The sequence below is a fragment of the Triturus cristatus genome, chromosome 7 (genome assembly GCF_964204655.1).
Source record: "Triturus cristatus chromosome 7, aTriCri1.1, whole genome shotgun sequence".
NCBI classification, from domain to species: domain Eukaryota; kingdom Metazoa; phylum Chordata; class Amphibia; order Caudata; family Salamandridae; genus Triturus; species Triturus cristatus.
The window spans coordinates 1842519735-1842547203 of NC_140590.1; the positions used below are offsets into that span (position 1 = coordinate 1842519735).

Genomic DNA, 27469 nt, shown 5'->3' on the forward strand with positions numbered 1-27469 from the left:
GGATTTCACCTCGCCCTCAGCCACTGTCAACAACATCACTGCCTCCAAACAACTCTGTGACCACCTATCTAACTTTTTCCACAGCAAAATCACAAACACCTACAGCAACTTCGCACTCCAACCCAACCCCAGTGAATTTGTCACTATCCTACCCACCACCAACCAAGACGGCCACCTGACCAAATGGACAACCCTCACCGGACCCTTCCCAGTGGCCGTCATGCAGACCATCCACTCAGGGGTTCCAACGGACCCAGGCCCCCACCACATCGACAGCCTGTGAACATCACCAATCGGCACCACCCTGACCGACATCATCAACAATGACACTTTCCCATATGAATGGAAACTTGCAGAAATCAGCTCCCTCCTCAAGAAGCCCACAGCTGACCCGAATCAACTGAGCAAATTCTGACCCATCTCTTTCTCCCCTATAAATCTAAAGTGATTGAGAAGGCCATTAACAAGCAAATCACAACCTTCCCCAAACGTGACAATCTTCTAGACAACACACACTCAGGATTCAGAAAGAACCACAGCACCGCAATAGCACTCATTGTGGCAACAGATGACATTCAAAATATTCTGGAACAAGGAGATACAGTGGCCCTTATCCTGCTCGACCTCTCCGCGGCCATCAACACTATCTCACACAACACCCTCATCAGAAAACTTCACAAGATTGACATACAAGGATCCTCTCTCAGTTGGATCTGTTCCTTCCTCAGGGAAAGAGCCCAAAGGTTTTGGCTGCCACCCTTCACTCTTGAGACCAAGAAACTGCAATGTGGTGTCCCACAGGGATCGTCCCTCAGCCCCACTCTTTTCAACATTTACATGACACCGCTCGCCAACATGATCCGATCACAAGACATCACCGTCACTTTGGATGCGGATGACACTCAACTCATCCTCTCACTGACAGATAAGACAAACACCACCAGAACCAACTTCACCAAATGCATGACCATGGTAGCAGTCTGGATGCAAACCAAGAGCATGAAGCTCACCTCTGACAATACAGCAGTACTGGTCTTCAGCAATAAGACCTCTCCATGGGATTCCACCTGGTGGCCACCTGAGCTAGGGTCAACGACCCACAGCCACAGAACACCCAAGAAATCTAGGAGTCATCCTATATGATAAGGTCAACATGACGGCTCAAGTCAATGCAGTGTGCACCTCCTGCTTCCACATCCTACGCATGCTGCAACAAATCTTCAAATGGTTTTATCAGAACACCAGACGGATCATTGCACAAGCACAAATTCACCAGCAGGCTGGACTTCAGCAACACTCTATGCCAGAATCTCCTAACGGCTCCCCATTCACAAGCGCAGCCAATTCAAACTTCTCATGCACATATACAAAGCCCTACACAGCACAGGACCAGAGTACTTTAATAGTCACATACACTTTCAGCAACCCATCAGACACCTGCACACTGCCTCAATCTCACTTGCTCTGCGCATCCGCAAAAGCACTACTAGAGGTTACTCAGTCTCCAACATTGCACTCAAGTCTTGGAACGACTTTGCTCAACACATCAGAACCTCCTCCTCACTAATTGAGTTCCGCAAGAAGCTGAAGACCTGGCTCTTCATATGAGCACCTTGGGACCACACACCTTGCCCAAGCGTCTAGATACCTTCTCAGGAGATTAGTGCACTATACAAATCAACAAAACATAAATATGTTTTCTCTCTGCAGACAAGTTGAGAACTCCTCAATTCGCCACAGTGATGATGGCATTCCTGTTGGCGGAGAAGGATGAATGAGACTGTAACAGTCTTTCCAAACTCTCCATTAGTATTTCAGAGAGCACCACTTTGTATCAATCTGTGCACCTTATGTGGTGTGTGTTACAGAGGTGGTGATGGTGAATCTAGAGTTATGGTTTAGTCCACAGCAATTCTTTTTAGTCAACGACACATTTTTATCTTTTCAAATTTGCTTCAATTTTGCTGAAGCTTGGTACATTCCAATTAGGTCAGTCTTTTTCTACCTTGTTGCAGATTATGTTTAGGTGGGGCTAAAATTATGCAGGTGTGTTTATGGTTGAATGTGCATGCAAAGGGCCTGATGCACAAAGGTCTTTTGTGCCACTAAGCCTGCAATTTTCAAAGTCACAGGATTTACGACTGCAAAATACATGTGTACTATTTACAAAATGTTTTTCCGGTTTGTTCAAGGAACCAGTCTAATTAATATTCATTTGTCTGGTTGTTTTGCAACCCACTACAAATGTATATTTTGTGATGCAGCCTATCAGTACATAGTTCGCATATCGTATTGCATTCCCATTCGCAAACCAGTAGGTATATAAATTGCACATCTCCCTTTTACTAATGAGAATAGTATGCCAGGCCCAAAATTCCGAAATTAAATTATGCTCTCTGTTGCAGCAAAAACTGATGGACACATTTTCCCTAAAACTGATGATAGAGCTTGCATTACAATAGATCCTTTCTTGGTCTGGAATTTGACTATGCAGCTGTGCAATAGACCTATTGCTGACAATGTAAACAGAGAAGCCTTTGTGTCCTCCCTTTTTAACTCTTGGCTTTTATAGCCCTGTCTCTTTTCGCCACTGGTTGGAGACTTTGTCAATCACATCTTGGCTTAGCTGATTGGAGAATTCATCTCTCACATAAGGCTGTTGGATACTTGGGCTGACTCCACTCTGCTTACAATGGCTTGCTTGATGAACTACTTTACAACTATTGCGCTCTTTGTCTCTGCTTCTTCTGACTCTCTTCCATATGTCTCGCTCTAACGCGCTAATGCTACATATGTTAGCATATTAAACCCAAACATATTGGCTTCGCCAATGCTTGTTTTAATTTTGAGTGAACTTGTTTAGTAGTTTTTGAGAGATTGAAAAAAGAAAATGCAGATTCTGTTGACTTAATTATATGTGAGATTATGATTCATTTCTTGCATATTTTAAAATTCAAATCAAACCCGTTTGGAGAAATAAAGGGGTAAGTAGATCATCAGTGTGTCAGGAATTCGTAAACACATAGAGCATTACATCCAGGCACATAAATGCACACAGACTAACACACATTCAGACACCCATGCATGCACACACACACACAGAATGTACCCATGTGCAGAGCAAAACATCTACAGGGCAAACATGCACACATTGGCCAACATACAGAAAGGTACCACGCAGAAAGACCAACAGGCCATGTACAAATATGCCTATTGTTGACAATGTACACGGAGAAGCCTTTGTGTCCTCCCTTTTTAACTCTTGGCTTTTATAGCCCTGTCTCTTTTCGCCACTGGTTTGAGACTTTGTCAATCACATCTTGGCTTAGCTGATTGGAGAATTCATCTCTCACCTAAGGCTGTTGGATATTTGGGCTGGCTCCACTCTGCTTACAATGGCTTGCTTGATGAACTACTTTACAACTAATGCGCTCTTTGTCTCTGCTTCTTCTGACTGTCTTCCATATGTCTCGCTCTAACGCGCTAATGCTACATATGTTAGCATATTAAACCCAAACATATTGGCTTCGCCAATGCTTGTTTTAATTTTGAGTGAACTTGTTTAGTAGTTTTTGAGAGATTGAAAAAAGAAAATGCAGATTCTGTTGACTTAATTATATGTGAGATTATGATTCATTTCTTGCATATTTTAAAATTCAAATCAAACCCGTTTGGAGAAATAAAGGGGTAATTAGATCATCAGTGTGTCAGGAATTCGTAAACACATAGAGCATTACATCCAGGCACATAAATGCACACAGACTAACACACATTCAGACACCCATGCATGCACACACACACACAGAATGTACCCATGTGCAGAGCAAAACATCTACAGGGCAAACATGCACACATTGGCCAACATACAGAAAGGTACCACGCAGAAAGACCAACAGGCCATGTACAAATATGCCTATTGTTGACAATGTACACGGAGAAGCCTTTGTGTCCTCCCTTTTTAACTCTTGGCTTTTATAGCCCTGTCTCTTTTCGCCACTGGTTTGAGACTTTGTCAATCACATCTTGGCTTAGCTGATTGGAGAATTCATCTCTCACCTAAGGCTGTTGGATATTTGGGCTGGCTCCACTCTGCTTACAATGGCTTGCTTGATGAACTACTTTACAACTAATGCGCTCTTTGTCTCTGCTTCTTCTGACTGTCTTCCATATGTCTCGCTCTAACGCGCTAATGCTACATATGTTAGCATATTAAACCCAAACATATTGGCTTTGCCAATGCTTGTTTTAATTTTGAGTGAACTTGTTTAGTAGTTTTTGAGAGATTGAAAAAAGAAAATGCAGATTCTGTTGACTTAATTATATGTGAGATTATGATTCATTTCTTGCATATTTTAAAATTCAAATCAAACCCGTTTGGAGAAATAAAGGGGTAAGTAGATCATCAGTGTGTCAGGAATTCGTAAACACATAGAGCATTACATCCAGGCACATAAATGCACACAGACTAACACACATTCAGACACCCATGCATGCACACACACACACAGAATGTACCCATGTGCAGAGCAAAACATCTACAGGGCAAACATGCACACATTGGCCAACATACAGAAAGGTACCACGCAGAAAGACCAACAGGCTATGTACAAATATGCCTCAAGGTGCACACATAACATTACCTGCAGACAAATTCAGATTAGGTTTACATCCACACAACACACATAGGGGCAGATATATATACAGGCAGCATACATGCAGGCGCACATTGAAACCCAGATTTTTTGCAAATAGGCACTCACACCCACAAGTGATAAATGAATGCAAGCAGGTGATCAGGGGATTGGGGATGTCTGAGTGTCAGTGGGCACATGTGGGTGGATAAATGTCTATAAAGCTGGAAGGTGTGTGTATTCATGGATTCATTGATGAGTGTTGTGCAGAGGTTCGTGTGTGAAGATTCACTGCAGCGATAGTGAATGCACAGGGGTGGCTGTATGGGTTGCTTCTTTATCCATCCACTCATTCGCCACTCAGGTCTATCTGTGCGCTCACCCGTTTATCTAGTATGCTTCCCAGTAGTCACTCACTCATTTATTTAGGCAGACACACGTTCACCCATCCATTCATTTATTCTTGCATTCTCACGCACATAATGAAGTTGCAGGTTCACTTAATATGCTAGTTATTGTGACTTTGTGCATGCTTGTGTTACAAAGCGCTCAAAACTAGGATTTGCCTCTTTGAAGAATTCCCAGTGTTTCCATCTAAGGCAACTGAGGCCCTAGTGATTGGTTGTTGGTCAGTGGTGGAAGCTGGAACATTCCCGACCCCCTGATTTCTCCTTTCTTCATTTTAGCCAACATACCTTTCTGGTATGTACCAAGAAGGAACTGTGAGGGGTCAGAGGAAAGCTAACATGAATGACAACCTGCATGCTTGAAAGATGCAAGCACAGGTTCTGACTGTATGATGTGTATCTCGTTCCAGACACCAATTACTTTCCGTGATGTTGCTGCCTGCTTCTCAGAGGCTGAGTGGAGGGTCATTGCTGACTGGCAGAAGGAACTTTACATGAGTGTAATGAAAGAGATTCACCAGGCGCTGCTGTTGCTGGGTAATGGAGTCCACCAGCACCTTACTCATGGAGTAATTTAAATTGGGGGGTTGTCATTCAGAGCCTTCTTGATGTACATAACAGGTCTACCAGTCTTGTATCAGGGTAAATCAGAATGTTCCAGCACATATGCTTTTCTTTATACCAATAAGAATATTTTTCTTAAGTTGTTAGGTGATTGGTTTTGGGAGAGACCTCCCCTTCAAGACTCTTCTAATGCAGTTGAGATATTTTCAAGTGCAAACGATTTTCTAGCTTTATAATCTGGTTACAATAGTGATTGTTTAAATATACATTTCTGGTAGAATGACAGATTTTTCAAAATCTAACTTGGTTTCCTGTGCTGCGCCTCAATTTCTTATTGCAAGGATAAATGTGTAAGTTCACTTTCTGATGATGCTGTATTTACTTCTCCTTTCTGGTGACAGGCTATAAAATAGCCAACACCAGCACCCTGCTTCGCATTCATGAAGGAAATGATATGTTTATCAGACCCGACAAGGGTGAAGCGAACCGACCATACTCTGAAGACCCCACCTCGTGTAAGTAAAGCGCTTCCACCATCCCCGCTGTGGCTGCTAAGGCATTCCTATAAAAAAGTCTAATATTTGTTGAGTGTTATACATACTTGTCCCTGGGCCCCTTACATCTGTTGATGCATTATGGGTGTTGCTACAGTGTGGCGTACGCCGCCAGCACGGCCATGTTTTGGCTGGTCTAAGAGGAGGAACGCTGCATTTAAAGTAACAAAGGGGCAGTAGGGTAATGATTGTGGCCCACGACAAACTGATAGACCTCGAAGACACTGCTGACCAGGTCGAGCCATGACCTAAAGTAGTAAATGTCTTGACTGTCATGCTAGTGGTCCTGGTATCCCCTTTATCTGAAGTGAATTTATGGAGGGCATTCCTCAGTCCACGAACTGAGAAAACATGCCATCTGGAAAGCTTAGTAGGAGAATTCTAGATTAAAAAACTGAACTGAATGAGGAGGGTTTTGAGGACATGAGATTTGAAAAATGCAAATTTTGTTCAGTATTAGATTGTGATGTAAAAGGGGTGAGAGCATAAGAGAGGAAAGTGAGGTGGGCATTATGAACTTCCTGCATTTGTAGAAGAGCCAGGCAGAGACTGTGCTAACCTCTGGGTTGTCTCCAGTGACCTTACAGGGGAATAGGAAGTCATGTAATTTTAATTTATTTATGTTAAAGGGGGAAGTGTAAGAAACTAGAGTGGGCAAAATTTACATTCCAAGAGAGGATTATCGTTGGAGGGGAACCTTGTTTTTACTTCTGAGGAAGGAGGTGGAAGAGGGCCTATAAAACATGGCTAGAACGAAGGATTGCGATGATTTTTAGTTGAAGATGGCAACCATTGTAGTTATGGCCTCATTAAAGTGACTCCACTCCCTCCAGAAGTTGATGATCTCTGCCCCGTAGCTAGAAAAGGAGTGAATGGAGAGGCAGGTGTGATCATCCAGTGTGAGGAGATTATGGGGGTCACATGGAGGGGTGTAAAGGGTGTAATGAAAGGTTTGAGTAACATAACTCTGACGAGCTTAGACGTTAGAAAGGAAAGGAGAAAGTTCGAAGCTTTGGTAGATGGGGATAACTAGAGGAAGGAAGAGATTGATAATACAAAATATTTAATTATGTATCTTGTCATCTAGGCATTATCCCTGACCTTTTGATAAGGATTGACCAAGAAAAAGAGATGGATAGAAGTCGTGCCTCTGATGAATTAAAAACGAAGCCATTTCCTAGCATAGGTGAGTTGGAAGTTGTCTCAAGATTTTACATGCCATTTTTTGTGAGTAAAATTGTTGGTCTCACCTTCAGATATATGAAGAAGTGGTTCTGTCGGGTAGGTGTCAATTGCTTTGTATTGGCAAAATCGCTGTATTAACAACATTTGATTTTTTTGTGAAGTAACTCTGGATTCTATTGAAGGTTTAACGTCCCTACCGGAGAACCAAGACTATACTGTTTTAACTCGCCACAAAGACAATTATATTTTAGTCCCAAAAATGTTTTGTATTGTACATGAATTACTGAACATGGCTGTCAATAAAACAATACAGAGTAGAAGTTGGCGATGTTGAATGTAATCACCCCATCTCCAACCGGCTGGTGGAGATACTAAAGAATACACGTCGCAAGGTATTTAAGTCAACACTACCGGGACCCTTGTAGCGTGTTTTGCTCGCACGCTATAATGATACGTGCCATGTTATTATTTAATCACTCCCAATGCGCCAGCCTGCGCCACCCATCATAATCTTGTACCTTTTAATAGCGCTATGTAACCGCATGTTTTCCCGGCGTAAATGCAATTATTTTTCAGCCCGCGATACTCTACAAGATCGCTCCTGCTGGCTTAATCACCTAGAACTAATCCGGTATAACCGTGCACTGTGAATTATCGGCCCGCATTAATTTCTCAGCCTCACATGCCTGAGCCTTTAACTAACACGCACGTGATTGCCCAGGACTTATTAGCGCTTCACTTGACAGCATGTGCTATGAACAATACCATCAGATCGGTGATTCAGCGGTTATTCTATAACGCGCCACACTGTATTTTTTCGCCTCTTTAGACCACAACCGCCCGGTGTGTGTCCACCGATGAACCTTCCCTGATCCTATTCTATTCTCTCAATAGGGTTCCTCCACGATTAATTTCGGTAAGCGTGAATTTCGTATCGCATATACATGCTTAATCATACTTACATTTGGAACACACCTGATCCCCCCCCCCCCCCCCCCCCCTCCTAATTCATTTGACAGGCTGTCAACCAATTTTCTATTATCCTTGTCCTGATGAAGACCCGCCCTTGACGCATTTTAATCTGCGCTAGTTCCCAGGGTCGAAAAGTCGACGTTGCAGTCACGCTAGTCCTACGCAGATGCACAGGCCCCAACATAAAGTCATTCACCGGTCGTGTATTCATGCATTATGAACATTGGACAATATAACATCAATATTGTTGCTCCTAAATGTTACCTATTTGTATAATATATGTATAGCACAATTTTCACATATCACCACTAAGTCACTTTTTTCACCTTAATCACTTTATTATTCTACTCTGTATTGTTTCATTGACAGCCATGTTCAGTAATTCATGTACAATACAAAACATTTTTTGGTCTAAAATATAATTGTCTTTGTGGTGTGTTAAAACAGTCCAGTCTTGGTTCTCCAGAAGGGACGTTGAACCTTCAATAGAATCCAGAGTTACTTCACAAAAAATCAAATGTTGTGAATACAGTGATTTCGCCAGTACAAAGCAATTGACACCTACCCGACAGAACCACTTCTTCATATATTACTCATACCCAGGTTCTGAGGGACACAGGGTCACCCCATTGCTTTAAATGGTCTCACCTTCAAATGCAGATTTCTACACCCCAATGTGAATATACATTAAGTCTGCTGCCCTGCAGGCACTTGCCCATGGGCAGTGTGTCACGTGGTAAATAGGTCTTCATAGCTCATCAGTTGGGGAATAACCAGCAGAAGTGCACGTGTTTAATACTGGTTTTTCCACCATGAAACAAAGCTGAAGTGGTCAGATTGAAATTCTCCATCTTTGTGGCCACTCCCGCCCGAACCCTTGTACCAAAAAGACTTCAAGTTGTAAACATGGGAGTCTAAGAAAATCATAGATATTACTGCTTGTGTACTCCAGTGCAATTTCCTCACGGCAAAAAATATTTCTGGGTATGCATGGCAGCAAAGCACTTTTGTTCCTCAACAAGAAGAACCTTTGCCTCACTGTAGAAGGAAATACTGCTACTCATCAAGTGGGTAGCTTCCCATGGTTGAAAAGAACTTGCAAAATGTTTTTGTGAGCATTCACAGACTGGTAAGTTTGCGTATGCGTTCCAGCTTTTTGATGGGCAGCCAGGTAAGAATGTGCCCTTTAGTTTTGGTAGGAAATGATTAACATGTTAGAGTAAGTCCAAACTGTAACAGATCCATGTATCGGGTTGTGGGAAATTCCACTGCCGTGAAAAACACATTGTGATTGCAACAAATATGTTTATTAATTCTGAATGAGTCTTTGAATATAGAAAGGCACTATAAAACGAGTAGACTTCATTTTGTATGTTTAGATTATAGTCAATTAATAAGAATAAATTGTGTAACATTTATTGAGTTCAAGAATATTCCTTTGAAAGCAGTCTGTTCTAGTTATACTGTAGTTATCCCATATTTCTTGGTTTTACTGGCAGACTTGCTGGCAGACTTGCCGCAATGTGATATATACATGGGGAAAAGTCATAGCCTTAACGCAGGTGAGACCTACTGGAATAAGCTGTGATTTTGTGTTCTTTTAAAAGTCCTTGTATTGTCATTAAAGAACACACAATAATAACTACAAAAACAACCCTAATCCTGACACATTTTTTTCAATTTTTGCGTGCACTCCCACAACCAGTCACTCTGCATTCCTTAGCTCACACTTTACGCTTCTCTGTCCAGCCTCCACAGACCTGTGCGATGCCTTCACAATCTTCTGACCTACTGCCACCTTGAGCTATCTTGGAAAGACAGGCTGCTATGTGGTGCTGCACGGGAGAGTCCTGAGGCCACACTAGTCCGCACTGATGCCACACCCACTACCCATCCTCTCTAACAAGGGCCAAATTATTCTGTCCTCTGCATTATGCACACGGCATCCACTGCTCTTCGCTATCATGTGGGCTACACTCCATTGGCCCTCTTTGGGGTATGTTCTACCTTCTTCTGGACTGTGCTCTACTGTGCCCTCAGACCTTCTGTGCCATGCACCAGAACAACCTTTTCCACTTTGCATCACCTTGTGGGCGATGTTCCACCTATTGCACACTTCCACCACCCTGTGCATCACTGTGCACAACGTGTGTGTCCACTGTGCTCACCCCCTTCTGCTGATGTTACTCTGCTCACCCTCTGCGGCCTCAACTGCTCCACTTACTCCATAGCTTCCCACTGCAGCTCCCTCAGGCTGTGGCTCTGTTCCCAATCAGACCCAGCTTTGCTGTTGTTGCCCATAGGCTGCTGCCCAACACCCATTGCAGAATCTGTAAACTGGGGCAAGGGATTGCCATGAAAAGTGATCTAAATCATCTCATGCATTGTCATGGAAACAGTCCACATAGTTCTACATAAATGCAAATTAGATTGTGGTTTAGTGAAATGTTTGTATCTTTGGGATGAACATTGTTTATTAATCACTATGTAACACGGTGTTAATCTCAGCTCTTCTTAAATGTATTTTTTGCAGGCGATCCATTTGTTACATCCGTGTATTCCTTAAGCATTAAACAGGAGGATGAAACACATTTCCAGGAAATAGAAGCTCCAGAGCCCATAATCCGTGGTAAGGTTGTTTTCTTTGCTAGAGACGTGCATGTGGAGAGGCGGGAATCCATAGCTTCTGAGTAAAACGTATAGACAACCCTCTTTATCAGAGAAGTACATTTTACAGAATACTGGAGTACTGCAGATATATGCAAAGGAACAGAAAGCTGTTCTGATTCAAATGTGAACATTGTCTCCTATGAATACAAATTCCTGAGCATACCTGGAAGTACAGAGGGATCTGGGTACAGCCTGAGGTTCATGCAGACTCTCTCAGACTCACTTGCATGTTCTCGTAATTCATCTGAATAGTAGAGCAGTAAGATATTTTTTCCAGATATGCTAGGAGACAACACTGTTTCATGATGGAGGTATAAAACAAACTTGTAAAATAAGTCATACCTGCTGTCCACTTGCTATTTCATGACTGTAATTCTGCAGTGACTGCTTGCACAAAGCTCTGTTACGTCTGCTTAGTAACTACAATCGTTAGCATCACATTATAGCAGGAATCTGGTATAATATCACTTGCAAACCACTCTCATTGTCTCCTATGTAGTGTAACCCATCATGCACAGGGTCTTGCACTGATATCAGCACACTAGCTGTTAAATAAATGCCTGTACGAGCATGCGCCACCTTTAAATGCCTCGTAATAGGACCTCTAGTCCCACCAGCTTAACACATGAGACTTCATTTTCCCGATCCTTCAGAAAGACTGTCAAATAATGCATCGCACGCCTAATTCTTCTTCTCGTATATTTGTATAAATCTGTTAAATCACATCTCTCCTCCCTCCTTTTCCTCTGTCACAATGAGTTCCCCCAACTCTTGTCTTTCTGCCTTTCTGTTTAGTCTTGCCACACTCTTGTCTTGTACTGTATGTATTGCCTCATGATTAAATTCCCTGGCATCTCTCCAGCCATCTTTATTTCCACCATTAGACATCCAGCCCAGTGGTCTCCAGGTTTTAGGTCCAATAAAGGAAAATGTTTAGTCAGCCTTCCCCCCCAGTTCTCCACAGCCTCCAAACTTATTTGAAGCAGTGGCTTTGTTTAAGTGTTCGCCATATGCTGCTGGCCAAAGTGCGGGGTGGCAAAGCTGGTCTCATGCTACTCTGATTCTTTTTCTGCTCCCTTTCCTGCAGTATCGCCTTGTTTTGTGGATTTTACTTAAGCCGAATGATGCTTAGCACTGCGGAAGCTCCTCTATCAGAGCAATCTCTGGGGCAAAGAAGAACTAATATCCCTTATTCTCCTTTGATACCCCAAGCAGCAAAGGTGTAGGGAAGGGAAGGGTGGCTGATGTGTGAGGTCAGTTTTGTGACCGTCTTTTATCACCCTTGCTTGCTGAGAGGAATCCAGTTGAGAAGCCCATTCAATTGCATTAATCTCTATATTGCGGTACAGACAATAAAGGGGAAAATAAAATGTTGGTTCAAAAATGTAGTTTAAGTAGTGAAGGAGCAGGGAATTTGCGAGAACAGACATATCATCCATCTCTGAAGGAAGCAACATCACTTGTTTCCATCTGCCTTTCTCTCCACCTCCCCCCTACTTTAGTCGATATTTTTAGGGCGTCCCCATCTAAGGGCTGATACAGACAGGGGGATCAGCTTTTTAAAGCGGTTTGAACCAAGAAGGCCCTGGGGCTAGGATCCCTGCTCCAGGTAAACTAGCTCATCATGTGCCTTGCAAACAATACATTTCACCTCATTCACACGCACTCTCCTGGACCACACAAACATTTTCACCCCATTCACACATCAAATGCATCTAACTTTATATACATGCTCACTACAAAAACAGCTAACACGTTTCATTAGAAAGAATTGAACTTCCTCGTGCCTTTTTTATGTAAATAAGGCAGATTCCTTCTTCAATACATGGTTTGCCACATATTTATCATATAAATCGATGGTCATCCATAGCGACGCCTAAATCCGCGTCCATCATTGGTAATACATCTTTTCCCACATACGCGTCCAACAAATTTTTTATGTTTTATTGTTTACCATGTATTAAAGAATGAATTTACCTTATTTACATAGAAAAGCCCTGAGGAAGTTCAGTTCTTTTGAACAAAATGTGTTGCCTGTTATCTTGGCTGTTTTGAAGTGAAACATCACATTTCAATAAAGAATGCTACAAAGATGCAAAGGACTGTTGACTTTCCATTTTTGTGTGTGCACCATTCCGTGTTTTGATTTTTATGTTTTTTTGCCTAGCAGCAGTATCACGTACCGGCTGGTACTGTGAATGAAGTGCACCAATCTCTAATCAAAAGGAACTGTGTGGAAGGTGTGGTTTGAAGGGTCCGCCGTCATTGTTTGGTTTTCTACATGCTCACTACAACACACAAACCTACCCCAACGCAGCACGTTCAACTGATGCTCATCAATCCGCACTCTGCAGTCATATATGCTCTGAACATAGCCAACATCATTGTCCAACAGAACCTAGGGGCACTGCATAACGGAAACCTGCTTTATACCCTCTTCCGCACACTTCCTGGATGTCCTAATCTCTGATGGATGTAGCATCCAAAATATGAACAAAATTCAAAACAGGAGAGGTACTTGCAGATGTACATGTCATAATATAACACATATTTGTAAAGTGCATGCTCACTCTGAAGGGAATCTTGGCAATGAAATAACAGATGTTTATTGCTACTTAGCTCAGTGGTAATCCTTTTATTAACGTCTGATGGATGAAAGATTGAGTTGACCTTCTGATATTCAAACCTGCAACCATGATGTCAAGCACAGTTCCCTGTAGTGGATGCATTTCTATTGAAAACAGAAGATCCTAACATGGTGCTCATCGATTCTTAGCAACACTACTACATATAAACCTTTTAAGGTCCTTTCCTGCCACTTCCCCCTCTTAAGCTCCTAAACAACCTCCTTAAATATGATCTACAGACCTGTACCAAACACTTCCTAGAAGAAACCTCCGACCTCATCACCTCTGCCTCCCAACAACACACCCTCCCCACATTCCTCAGAGACATTTGCCTCCCTGGCAACACAAAACCAATAAAGGAATTGTTCTACACACTTCTTAAAATACTGGAAGTAAAAGAACTCCTCAATAATCAAACTTACTCCAAAGATAACACACTGGACCTTATCAAGTCAATGTTGTCCAATATCCACTGATAGACATCTATTGCCTTGGACTGGATCAACCTCTTCGCTATTGTATATATCGTACCTCCGCTTCAAAGACATACGAAAAAAGGAAAAATAACCTTTTGATCATCAAAGTCATCCATCTAGAAAAATCCAAGAAGAACAAAACATGTTTCTAAACACTTACAGCCTACCACAGTTATTGGTACTGTTCTTGACATTCACGAGACCTCAATGAGAACTCGCGCTGAATGCTATGCTCCAGCGGAAACCCATTGCACCAAGCTAAAGCTCTCAGCACCCTCTCTTCAAGGCTTGCTACCCAAACTCACAGTCCCTGTTTAAGTGGACAAATGGAATGCCATCAACCTCTTCTTCATGAAATCAACATAATCAGATCAACATCATTACCACCTCCAGGACCGATCACCAGTATCTCACCACCAAGTGGGCCTCCTTCAATCTAGCCTTACAGATGAATCTAACAAAAATCCTGCACTCTCCCAAGGCAAACTCCCATGAAGATGACACTCTTCCTTCTCCCATCATCAAATCTCCAAAGAAGAGGTCTTCACACCCCCTATACACATTGCGGATGCCTCACTAAACCAAGGAACATTCCCAGATGCCCTTAAGACCGGTCTGATCCTTCTTCTCCTAAAGAAACCATTGATTTGCCCACTTGACCTTACCAACTACCCTACCCCCCACCCCATTAAAATCATTGATGCCGTGGCCCAATTCAAGTGAGCGCTGTGACCTCTCTGGCTTTGGTGCAGCTGTTGGGCTCTCCATTCACTTCCTGGGGTTCAGAATGTGTGGCTGCCACCATTAGCTGAGTTGGCTGTCCTCCTCTGGGGTTGTGGGTTAGGGCTGAAGATCCCAGGGACACCACAAGAATGGAATTGGTGTGGACTGCACCTGATATAACCAAGCCTGGAATCTAATATAAAAGCCCTGGGGGCCCAGCATTGGAGGTGGGTGGAATCTTGAGGAGGAGAATGGCACACCTTGTTAGGGAATTGCAGCTCCTGGTGCCCTATGTAGGGGGCTGGCCTGCTTCAAGGGTTCGGTGCTTTGTCCTCCTTCCCATGCCCTGAGGTGTCTCTGGACCATAGAGGCTAGGATCTCCTAAGCACCAGAGGCATGTGAGGCATTGTTCTACCATCTGGAAGAACTCTTAGAGTGGGCTGTCATTCTGTTACAATGGCACACAACTTCTGCAGCAAAAGTATTTAATCCTTGAGAGACACTGTAGCGCAAAGACCTTCAAGTGTCTTCGCAACAGCTTGAGGAGGTACTATGGACTTTTGAGACTATAAGCATTCTTCACAATGACCTCGGTGAGAAACAAGAGGTCATCACTTCGGTTATCAGCGTGTTGGAGATGAAATGACATGGCCTGACTGAGAGAGACACATTTTCTAGAGCAGAATCAAGACAAGATGGACATAACAATTGGCACTAGGGGTTAGATATTTGGACTGTAGTAGTCTTATAAACCATGTCTTCCTGAGTACAGGCCCCAAGTTAGAGGTGCTGGAATATCTCTGGTAATGTATAGTGTTGCATATCTTAGGCATCTTTACCCAGATGGAGAGTATTGACCTAAAGTTTGATGTTCACTCTTACAACCATTTTTCAGGGCCCATGGTGATGGGGCTCCGCACCTGATATGAAAGTTCTATATGATATATAGAGGCACCCAAGTCCTGGAGAAGAGCTGGAAACATTGTGATGGTGGTCTTGGGATCTGATGACTTCGTGGAAGTTTTCTGGGTGAGGCAAGTGAGTTCACTGAGGGTCTGCGTGCCGGGCATCATATCTTCCTATTTTCATAAATGTGATTCCTGTCACTCAGGGAAGGAAAATAGGCCATGACTTCTATTAAGTGAGGCCTCCGCAACCAAGCTTTTCACTCCCCAGCAGGTGAGTTTGAAAGTGGAATAGCGAGAGAAGGGATAGTGATCCACCCATAAAGACTTTGGGGAGAGAACAGAGAAGAGTAGATGGTGTATGTGTCTGTTGTAGAGGAGAGACTTCAGCAGGGGCAGGGTGGCATGGATCCATTGTCCTTGCCATGTCATTGGGGAAGTGAGTGGGAACCCCAAAGGATCTTTCTGTATATTTAGTTTGTTTGCATTGTTCCCTCTCTGCTTTCTCCCTTCCCCTAGTAGGTCTCAGCTGCCCAGCAGCTGTTTATGTTAAATAATGATTTGTGATCTGAGACTCATTTGTGATGGTGTATTTTTTCCTTATGTCTTTGCTTTTCTGCCTGCCCAAGGAGGTATGTTGGCAGAGTATATTTGATTATAAAAATTGTTGAGCCATAAAATGGGGCTTCCTTATGAGTTCAGGACTGTAGAGTCTTTGGGTCCGCTGCTTCACATGATTCAGATGTAGCCCAAGTTGTTCTGGCACACTAGAGTCTGATCCAAAGGCACAGTGTATGGGTCCACAGGACACCAAGGGCACATATCTGACCACTGAGAGCCTTGCAGTGGGGCCATTGGACAAGCTAACCTCATGCTGGACCTCTCCACACATTAAAAAGAACAACAGTTGATACAGTGAATGTGCTCACCAGGCAGAGTTGCCACTCAGCTCATTTCTACTTGTAAAGCTCCTTTCTTAAGGCAAGACTTTTAGGCACGCTGTACACATCTCAGGACGTATTGGTCTGGCTGGGGTCTTCCTTGCAGGCAAGACATCAGCAGTTGCAAACCAAGGCTACTGCCTTCAGCCTAGTGCCCAGCTAACAGAAAATAGGCTGCACTCTGCTCCTCTTTCTGGAACCACACTAGCAACAGGATCCAAGCAGGTCTGTTATTGAAGGTGTTCACTAAGCTGGAGGGCAGCTGCAGCTTATTTTGCCAAGTCCTGGTACTTGCTTAGCAATCCACTGCCTGTCAGGTTTCAGCCTTAAAGTTCAAGGGTTCATTCAACCATGTTTCCTCCTCGGGTGGGATCCTGGAAATGTCATCCTAGTTGTCTTGCCCGAATCTACTATGATGTCAGGCAGCTGTGTACACCATCTTTAAACTTGCTCTGTTGGGACCAGTTCTGACAGATTCTAGAGACAAAGAAATGGGACGATGCAGGTGATGGGCTATTCATTTTCTGTTAGCCGAATCTATCCTCCATCTTCAAATGCCATTCTAACAAATGACTATCCCGTTTGCGCGCTTCCTATCGTGCAAAACAATCAAACCTGCACATCTCCCATCTGCCCAAGCCCTTACTTTTAAATGCATTACCTCAGGAAGCATCTAGCGTGCCCCCAACTTATGATTCAGCCATAAACCATAATGTTCAAGGGGGACAAACTTCAGAGCGCACCAAAGGGTGTCTCGGGTAGATACTGGATCTGTAATTTGAAGGGCTGCTCAGGGTCGGGCGTCCCACAAACTGGTTTCGTAAAATACTGAGGGTAATGCAAGCATTAAAGAGAAATCTGGCGGGAGTTTTGCAACTGCAAAGATGGTCTGGACTTTTCTTACAGACAGTGAGGTGCATTTGCCAAGAGTAGAGGTTCAGGCACTGTACTATGTCTGCTAGGTGTTGTTTTTGGTCTGCAGAGCAGGTACATGGGGGCAGTACTATTGATTATGACACCATGCACCTGGTGTATCAAAGGGTTGTCCCCATTCTGTGTCTGTGGGGAAATGTATCGATACCTGAGGGTCTAAATGCATTGTGTGTGCCTGGCTGTGCTAAAACACAGTCCTGCTGATGATTTATCATAGAGTGGGAATGGGGTGTAGGTGTATGTTTTGCCAACCGTTGTGTTTAATGATCCTGCTTATTGTTTAATTTTTTGTGAACAATAAGATTTCCATAAACTGTGTAACTGACTTCTGTGTTAAAATGCTGATGGCTTTACATGTGGCATGCCTGCTTCACTTTTGCTTTCTAGTTGCATTGATTCGGTGTCTCATTACCGGGTGCCATTCTGCAGTTTTTGATCTTCTACGAAATTCTCATGGGTTCTGTCATTTTTGTGTCACTGCTATATCTAGCTTACTAAGCTTATGAGTTCCTATTTTTTTATTTTTTCAGCAGGTGTTTGCAAATCAGCAAACTTCAAAGGACAACAAGAATCTTCCCGAAAAGAGAAGACCTCCATTTGCACTGAATGCGGTAGTAATTTTGTTCTGCCTGCAGATCATATTGACTGGGAACAGAAGAAACATGTATGCAGTGAATGCACAAAAAGAAATTGCTGGACGCTGCATTTGGATAGTAATTCAATTACCCACACAAGACGAAGCTTAGATACCTACAGTGGGAATAGTGTTAAAGATTCGTCATCCCCGGTCACACACCAGCCTTTAAAGCAAGAGAGTAAACCATACAGCTGTGTTGAATGTGGCAAGCATTTCAAGCATTCATCAGTTTTTCTAATACACCAACGAACACATACCAGAGAGAAACCTTTTGTGTGTAATTACTGTGGAAAGGCCTTCAGTCAGTCTTCGAGCCTGATAACACATCGGCGAACACATACTGGAGAGAGGCCAAACATTTGTCATGAATGTGGCAGGAGCTTCAGTGACTCATCAAACCTAATCCGACATCAACGAATACACACTGGCGAGAAACCACATAAATGTAATGAATGTGGAAAGTGTTTTAGTCGCTTATCACACCTAACAGTTCACCAGCGAACTCACACAGGTGAGAAACCTTACACCTGTAGTGACTGTGGAAAGAGGTTTAGTCAGTCAGCTAGTATGAGAACTCATCGGCGAACCCACTGTTTTGAAAAAATGTGACCTCAATTATGTGGGAAATAATCATTAAATCAGCGGGCCTCTTTGTGCACTACCACATACAAATATGATACTTTGAGTTCTATAAAACAGTGAACAGTCTTGCCTTTCATGATTCCTTTAGTCCTTACTTAATTACGCTATTGTCGGGCTCTTTAACACAGATGAATGTATTGAGTGTTTAATCTCTGTGAGTGGAAGCTTGTTGGCTTTATGAAGTTGTTTCTATTAGTGAAGGGTTGGGGCATGCACTCAGTTGAAGACCTGGCTGCATACCCAGGGCAATGGTTGCGGTTTGTCTGCTGTTTGACTATTAATCATTGCTTTTCACTCTGATGCCTGTCTGATACTGTTGCGCTCCCCCCTTTATTTATATTATCTAGCCTGGACACACAAAAACCTAAAATTGACTAAAAATTTAAGATGGTAAGATGTGTAATGATATTAGCCATTCTACTGCATGTAATCCACAACATTGCAAACCAAGGGCTTAGAGGTTTAGCATTTGGACACCATGGCTAGTGGGTGATTCTTAACTGCTCTCCTGAAGCCTTGCCTGCTTTAAGTGCTTATGCATAAGAAAGTAACTGGTTCCAGGCTTTGAAGCAGGTGATTATTCGCCCTTCTTTTTTGGTCACTTGGAGGAGTTCAGCTGAGAGTTAACCACAATACTTTTTAGTTTTAGGGCGGGGTGCTTCTAATAAGCAGTGCATTTTCCCAAGGGAACCTCCACTTTCGATTGAGTGCCGGTACATAGGGGAAATACCAGACTGGGGACAAATCATGATGGACTCAACAAAATGGGCTAATGTTCCTGAGAGAAGGGGGCAGGGTCTCTCAAAAGGTGGAGAATGCCTGGACCCGGATCATGGATGGGGACAGTCTACAGGACTGTTTCATGATGTCCTCACACATCTCCTAGAGGATGTCATGCTTCATCATAGGGCAGTGCTCCTCCTCGCTGCAATGCCCTACGGGTCCCCCGAAGGGTCACTTTGGCAGAGAGCTTTTAAAGAGGCTGCCCTATGATGAGTGCAAGTGAAGTGATCCGTGATGTGGAGTAGTGAGGTATGATTAGAGGTTAAAACTTGTAATTGGGATCCTGCACTATACTTTAATGAGGAGATCACCCCTCCAGGGATAAAAACCTATGACATGTGAATGCTACCTTGGGGTTTGAAAGGAACCCTGGTAGTCAGTAAAATGAGACTAGATAGGGAAAGTATCCTATAGTCAGAAGAGGGGGAACCTAACTCAGGTTACTCCCTTAAAGGTGTGTCAACATATTTCGTGCCTGGTGTGGTTGTAAGGATCTGTGGCGCTTCGTCAGGGCAACAAACCAATAGTGAATGAACAAACCGACACTGAGTTAATGCTCCTAGGTGCTACCTACTGTGTGTGTTGTTCAGGGTCCGACCTAAATGCAAGGAGATTTACGGCCACATCGGGTGGCATGGAGGTGCCGCACTGAAGCATGCCAAGAGTTAAATAAATCAGGGAAATTATAAGCGCGCTACTCACCCGTGAGGGTCTCAAGGCACTGGGGGCAGGTGGGAATCTACTCCGAGCAAAACTAAAGGGGATGATGGACGGAGTGTTGAACATTGGAAGCACTCACCCCCAGTCAACTGATCTGGATTTAATCCATCATCATTCTTTAGCTCACTCCGCCACCCCAGTTAAGACATTGCCATATGCAAATCAATCTGACCCTGTGCCTCATGGGAACAGTCCGATCAATTAAGATGTGTTGACTGTGTGTCTACACCTACCCAGCCGGTCTCCGCATCCTCGGGATAGTACTCCCGATGAGGAAGCCGTCTTTGAGGGAGTAACCTGAGTTTGAAACAAAAGATCCGCAAAGCTATAAAAGGTAATATGTTTGCCAAGAAGCACTTGACAGTCCTGAGAGAGAAGCAGCAAAGGTAGGGGGCGGTTGAAACATATTGGGTACCGCACCCATAATATTAAGTTCCATTTAACCAGTATGTATAACATTGCACATTTAGTAGTGTAGTAAGGGGTGTGGCTGGTGTTACTGGTGCCTTATCTGAAATTGTGTGACACTCACCCTTGTGCTCCACCACCTGATGACCGCTGTTGTTAGCAAAAACAGACACTAGCCTGTAAGCCTGGAAACAGCGATGTTATTCCTATTTACATTTCATGTTGTACTTACTCTTGAATTCCCTACAAATATTTGATTTTATTCATAAAGTTGTGTTTCTGAACCGTTTTTTCATGCATCATATTACTCAGGTATAGTGTGTATTGTGAAAAGAGCTGGCTCTATGTAGCTGTGTGAGTTCAGGTTGTGGATGTGTATAACTGGCCACAATTATTAGCTGTGCAATTAAGGCCTAAGGCAGAACGAATTTCTCAAAGGGGTCATAAAGGGGTTCAAAATACATTTTCATCTAGTCCTTGGCCCCTCTGCAGAGCACACAGAGTAATGGTCCGGTGTGGCAGTTGTCAATGTGATTCTGTGTTAAGGAGATGAGCAAAGGCAGGGCTTACAGTTGAGTGGTGGATTTCTGTGTGTGAGAGGGACGTGAGGGCAACGAAATGCAAGGAAGTTTGTGCACAAAAAGGGTAAAGTGGGTGCCAAAGAGGAAAGATATGAGATGGGCAGATGGATGGTTTCACAAAAGTATCAAGAAACAAAGGGCATACGAGTCTAACTGTGAAACTGCAGAAACAGTGGGTCCAAAGCTTTGTGCCAGGTTTGTGTCACAAAATGAATGCAAACCTGTCACAAAGAATGATTTTGGGCTTTATTATTCAATGCAAATCAAGACTTGCACCAGGAATGTCCTCAAAGTAAAGCAGAGTTACGCTATGCACTACTTTGCCTCAAGGTAGCATTATTTGGGTCGTACATGGGCATCCCCATGCAACCACCCATGGTTTGTGGTGCAAATCATTATTGACTAACCTTTGTACACAGGCATTTGTGCCAGGACTAAACGCCTTCTCGAAGGCAGGTGTAACTCGGAGAAATGTTTTAATTGCTGCTTATTTTTCCTGCTTTGGGTGTGTGCTGCAATGTACAGCACACATACAAGGTTAGAAAAGTCATAAAGGATAGCATTTGTTCTGGATGGGTCCCATTCCAGTAAAAAAGAAAAACCCGAGCTTTAGAGAACTCTCGTCCTTCTACTATGCACAAGGGAGTTTACATTGGCGAATGGCAGCCAAAAGTGTACCAGCGCTGGGGGAAGAGACAAAATGTGCCTTATCTTAGTAGATATGGCAAATTTCTTTCTTTCTCCCTTTTTGGCACAGGGCAGTGCAGCAGCTTTTGTTACTGCACTGCCTCATGTCAAATGTTAGTAAATCTGCGCCATGCTGTTTCGAAGAGAACTGGAGTGATTAAGGCACTCTGAAGACCACAACCCCTTCCACAGACCCTAGTATTGTTTGATTTACAGTCTGCTTAAAATGTTTAAATGACTTTGTATGTGTTGGTGTGTGTAAAGACACACACATATATTCACTGAAAAATTCACTAGTTTTAGTAAGCAGAGCTAACTATAACTTGCGCCTCCGCCATGCACTGCTTATGACCTCAAATATTGCATCACTCATGACATGTTCTCTGACATAATTGATGACATCACTGACATCCCAAATGCGGCACTGCCCCTTCTCCTTATTAAATACTTTGGGTCCCAGGTGATGAGAACCTTGAATACATCTTGGGGAGGGGATGTGTGTGCCCTTTCCCCTAAATAATTAAATTAGGTCCCAGGGAACGGGGTCACCCTGGCAAAAAATGGTTCGGGGAGGGTGATCGCGCAACCTCCACTCCCAGAGCTGCTTTTGGCCCCCGGGGACGCCATCCCCGGGACTGAATGTAATATCCCTTTAAAACAGTGGTTCTCAAACTTTTTCGACCTGCGGCGCCCTTGACCAATTTGCCAGTGGCTGCAGCTCCCCATTACATTACTGTTAACGGCTTGCAATACTGTACATTATTGAAAGGATCCTCAAGGCCCCGGGCTTGACTCGAGGGACTGTTGGTAATGGGTTGCATTGGATGGCAGGCGTTGGCAAAACCAACAGGTCTGATTTTAATTTACTAATGGAGTTTTTCTTAACCTGTGGTCCGAGGACCCTGGGGGTCCGTGAGGCCAATTTAAGGTGCCTGCAAATGCTTTCCAAAATTAAATATTAGTAAAATTAATCAATTAACATTAACACAGTATATACGAATAAAAAGGCAAAATTGTAAATTTGAAAACCTTTTCTATATTTGCTTTTGAATTAAATACATTGTTTCAATATTTGAGCATCTGTTTGGATTATACTTGTTTTTGCATTTTTATGTTTTTGTTTTGAGGTTCAAATCACAGAGTTAGGCCGGCTGACCCTGGCTTCCAATAATGATTCAGTGGGAATCCACACGTCAAAAGGTTAAGGAACACTGTGCTAATGCATGCTAACAAAGCATAATAGCATGCAAACACATTATGTTATAAATACCGTTTGCCTTTGTTAGCACATAAAAGCCTCACCTATTGACTTTTCCAATGCTTTCTTTCTTCTGGTGTCTTCTGTGTCCCCAGTTTTTGCTATTTAGGGGTGCAGATAAAAGAGATAACACCAGCATTACCGAGACCAGTGAAACCGTAGATAAAATTGCATGATCAATTTTGTATGATTTTGTACTAATTGCATAAGGAGTCAGCAAAATATCTCCCAATTTCTAAGAGTCTGTGAAGTACTCAAAAACTCCGGTGTCAAGTCATATAAAGCACAACCCTGTGCGATTTAGTTTTATTTCAAAACTTTAGAAGGAAGTACTTAATTGCATTATTGACTTATCTTATGAACCTTATGACGTGACTTAATAAAAGTGCATGAAAAGGTTTCACTTCTAAGGGTTTGCATACTGTATGTTCTGTAGTTTGGTATAGATAGTCTTCATGGCTTAGACGGTGTCTGGCTGCTGCCCGCCTTATAGCGAGACATCTCGTTGCATTTTATTCACAGCATTACTAATTGTCTACAATGGCGTAGGAAGGTGGGTGAAGGCCGCCCTGGGTGTCATCACTGAGGGGGTGACAAAATGGCAAAAATATGTGTTTTTAAAATAAAAAAAAATTGGGGGGGGCTCATGAAACTTTTTGGGGAAAAAAACATATTATTTACAATGAGTTTAATAACTTCGTCTGACAATTAACCTCAAAAAGTCAACATAATATGTATTGAAACTTTTTAGTTAAGTCAACAAACGCAACGAAATGCGGCTGAACTCGACGTATGGAGAGCGTAAGGATAAGGAAGGGCAGGGGGTGTTTATTTCCGTCGAAGTCTGTCTCTGCAGTTTGTACAGATGTAAACAACCGGTGACTTATCATCACTCAACCCGCAACCAATCCTATCCGCTGCCGTGCCGGTCCGTCACCCCACGTCATTCTGTTGAGTTAGTTATGCATTATTACTGAAGCTTATAAGTGCTGTGGTTAATTTATTTTTATTCCATTTTTTAGTTAATTGATTCATTGTGATCATCCTCTTCTCTATGATATTGATTTTGGTAAGTAATGTAAACTTTATGATGCATGCTAATTGTTTGTATTTGTATGTTAAGCTGGGAGTGACAAGAACGTTTCCGCACCGGGTACCACCTGACCTTGCTACGCCTCTGATTGTCTATCCACGGATGTTTGGACGCATGTTAATAGCTACCGTCAATTACACTGCGCATTACCAATTGGCACCAATGAATACGGGGCTTTAGGAGCAGTCCCCCGTTTGAAGAGTTTTTTGGTCAACTACAAAATTCATCAAGGCCTAGACATCCTGTCTTTTTTTGCAAGTAATCCCAAATGTATCATAACTAGACCTTCTGTTCATTCATCCTTTTTTTGGAGGGTATTTTCAAGTACTACGCAATACGTTTTTGTGGCTTTTTCATAATGAAGGCATGGATTTGGCCGAAATGCACGTAGAGAACTACATCTATGTTATAGCCACCAATTGTTATTCAATTGTTTCACGGTTCTTTGATTATATCAGACCAATATTCATTGATCTTTATAAAAGACAAAACATCTATTAACGGATTAGAACTGTTTTTGTCTCGTCTTTGTGCCTGTCTTTTGCACCTGTTTTTATAGTGTAGAATGACTTCAGAATGAATGCAGATATGACTGACGTGTGAAGGTGAATTATGTATTTATAAGGACTTGTTTGAATAAAATTATTTTTGTATCGGTTTATAATATGGTGTTTTTGTCCCTTAAATGTTGTTATAAAGTTCTATTATGTTGATACTGTATAATATTTGAGTTGGTTGGTTGGTTTGGTATACCCATCAATATTCATTTGTTTCTGTGATATTTGTTTTATTTGGCCTTGATGGACAGCTGAAAAGAATAAGCCACCCTCCGCAGCCAGCTGTTTTTCATTTAAAAAGTATTTCAGTCATAATAAAGTTGCAATTTTGCTTAAACAAGAGTACATTGATTGTAGAGTGAGTCACAATTAAGGCTTTCTTCACTGCCCTGAAGGTCTCATAATGATAATCCTATTACAAACAAGTTGTAACTTGACCTATTTATTTTATTTATTTATTTTATGTAGTTTGTAGAGCGCACAGCTACCCCCGAAGGGGTGTCCCGGCGCTAGAACCTGAACCTCCAAAGAAGAGGAGAGGAGCAAGAAGGGGAAGTAGCGTAGTAAATCAGAGTCCAGAGAAGAGCCAAGTAGTCCAGAGAAGAGCCAAGTAGTCCAGAGAAGAGCCAAGTGGAATACATAGTGCTGCACATTAACAGAAGGCTCTTTAACAAATTCGAACAGTGCATACCGCAGTGCAGTCTTTCCTGCCCCTGTAAGCAGGCAAGCCGACAGCGGAGACATCACAAGTGGATTACGACCGGTTTCACAATGTTGTCTTGTTTTTATAGCCAAACACTATATTACATAATAAAAATACAGGCAGAAGTTCTGAACTCCCACAGTTAAAACTGCAGATCTTTTATGTTAAAAACACTTTTGAGTGTCTTCAAACACCCAAAAATAAACTTTTTTTCATGGAGTTATAAATACGGCTGGACATTATACTTTGTTTGGATGGGCATAACTGTTTTTGAGAGCCTCCAGGACAAGTAAAGGCTTTTCACGAATTAGGTTTTAATCATTATGATGATGCAGCAAATGCACCGCCTAGTGGGCGCCAGATTCAGCACACCTGGCCTGCACTCTAAGTGCAGGTCGGTGTAATTCATAAGGGACTCAGCTTAGCAATAGTGACCCTGGCTACTTTTTGTGGTACACCGGGGTGCCGTGGCTCACAGTTTGGGAACTACTGCCTTAAATAAACCTGGTACCGGAGGATGGGGCTCCCCATGTATTTAAAAAAGAAATGGCAGCCACCATTTTTTTTATATTTTGCCTCAATTCTGTGGGACTCCCACTGAATCACACAAAATTTGCAGATTTATTTTTACAGGAGCAAAGATGCCGCCTGACTAACTGGCCGCATCACTCGCCGCTCCACCCATGACTAGACCTTACAGACCTCGATTGCCCGGTCTATGCTGTGCTGCCTGGCTCCTATGGTCCAAATACTCCAGGCTGTCCCGCCAGATCGTTGCTTTTGTTGTGTGGTTGCCGCACTCTACCGCGGGTCTCAGATCACGGCGCTACGGAGCAAGAGATTCTGCTCCACTGAGATGATGATGGGCTGGGGATGGAAGTCAGTGAAAACGGGTGCCGCAGAACTGCTTGTCAACGGTGTTATGGCTGCCTCGGCCAACATTAACATCTGAGTCAGCCAAGGAACCCAAGCAACGTGAGGGTCCCTGTAAACCTAACTGGGAGACTGGAGGGAAGAAAACTACTCTGAATACATTGTCTAATGCAGTGCAGTCGGAGATGGGTCCACACAACCATCTATAGCATCCTTGTTTACTCCTCTTGTAATGTACCTCCAAAATGGCATCTCAAAGATTGGTGATGATAGTGGTATCATGCATCCCATGACAGAAGTAAGTGTAAGAGTGTAAGAGCAGGGAATAATTATAGCTGCACTAGCTCTAGCCTTCAGCTTCTTCCTCCTCCAGCCGCCCCCTCCCCCCCCCCAAAAGCTTTGTTCATCTAGGATAGCCCTGAATGAACTTACTGATCCAGGTACTACTGAAGGAATATCCAGCGGTCCTCCAGCTCAGGGAGCAGAGGGAGGTGAGAAGGTGGGGGGGGAATTTGACACCGGTTATATGAAACTGATCATGCCTATTAGATCTGGCCCCTTCAGCATCAGCTGGCAACAAGCGGGAGTCCTTCTCTCAAGGTACATGGGGAAAGGTTCTTTTTCATTAACCAATGGTTCGGACTCATTTAATCAAAGAAACGCCTCCGCAAGTAACGATGATACTTCAGATTCAAATAGCAGCATCTCAATGGAGGATTTACGATTGACACAAAGAAAAAAATCATCAAATCAAAAGAAAAAAAGGAAATAAGAAGGGGGAAATCAACAACTTAAATGGGATTACTCGGCCACTCAGCTAACATATCATGGGCAGATTTAAATGAAGCTGATATTCCAAGTATTGCTACATTGTCTGGGACAAAGGAACTCCCTTACTACTATTTTTTTGTCTATTAAACAAATGCAGGAGGAGACCCG

General features: G+C 43.0%; 1 protein-coding gene across 9 annotated transcripts in view; it reads left to right on the top strand.

Annotated features, from left to right (window-relative positions):
- The window catches only part of LOC146813399 (zinc finger protein 783-like), a 30583-nt gene extending 4702 nt beyond the window's left edge, over nt 1-25881 (top strand). For 2 of the 9 annotated variants that reach the window (XM_085620177.1, XM_085620182.1), the window contains exons 2-6: nt 5449-5575; nt 6004-6117; nt 7244-7342; nt 10847-10942; nt 18119-21067. In XM_085620177.1, the coding sequence (XP_085476303.1) occupies nt 5449-5575; nt 6004-6117; nt 7244-7342; nt 10847-10942; nt 18119-18834 (1152 nt within the window). In that variant the 3' untranslated portion in view covers nt 18835-21067. Of the gene's footprint in view, nt 1-5448; nt 5576-6003; nt 6118-7243; nt 7343-10846; nt 10943-18118; nt 21068-24326; nt 24374-24427; nt 24604-25422 lie in introns of those variants that run through there. The other 7 variants (XM_085620183.1, XM_085620179.1, XM_085620181.1 and 4 more) reach the window with 6 other exon arrangements.
- The last annotated feature ends 1588 nt before the right edge of the window (nt 25882-27469 follow it).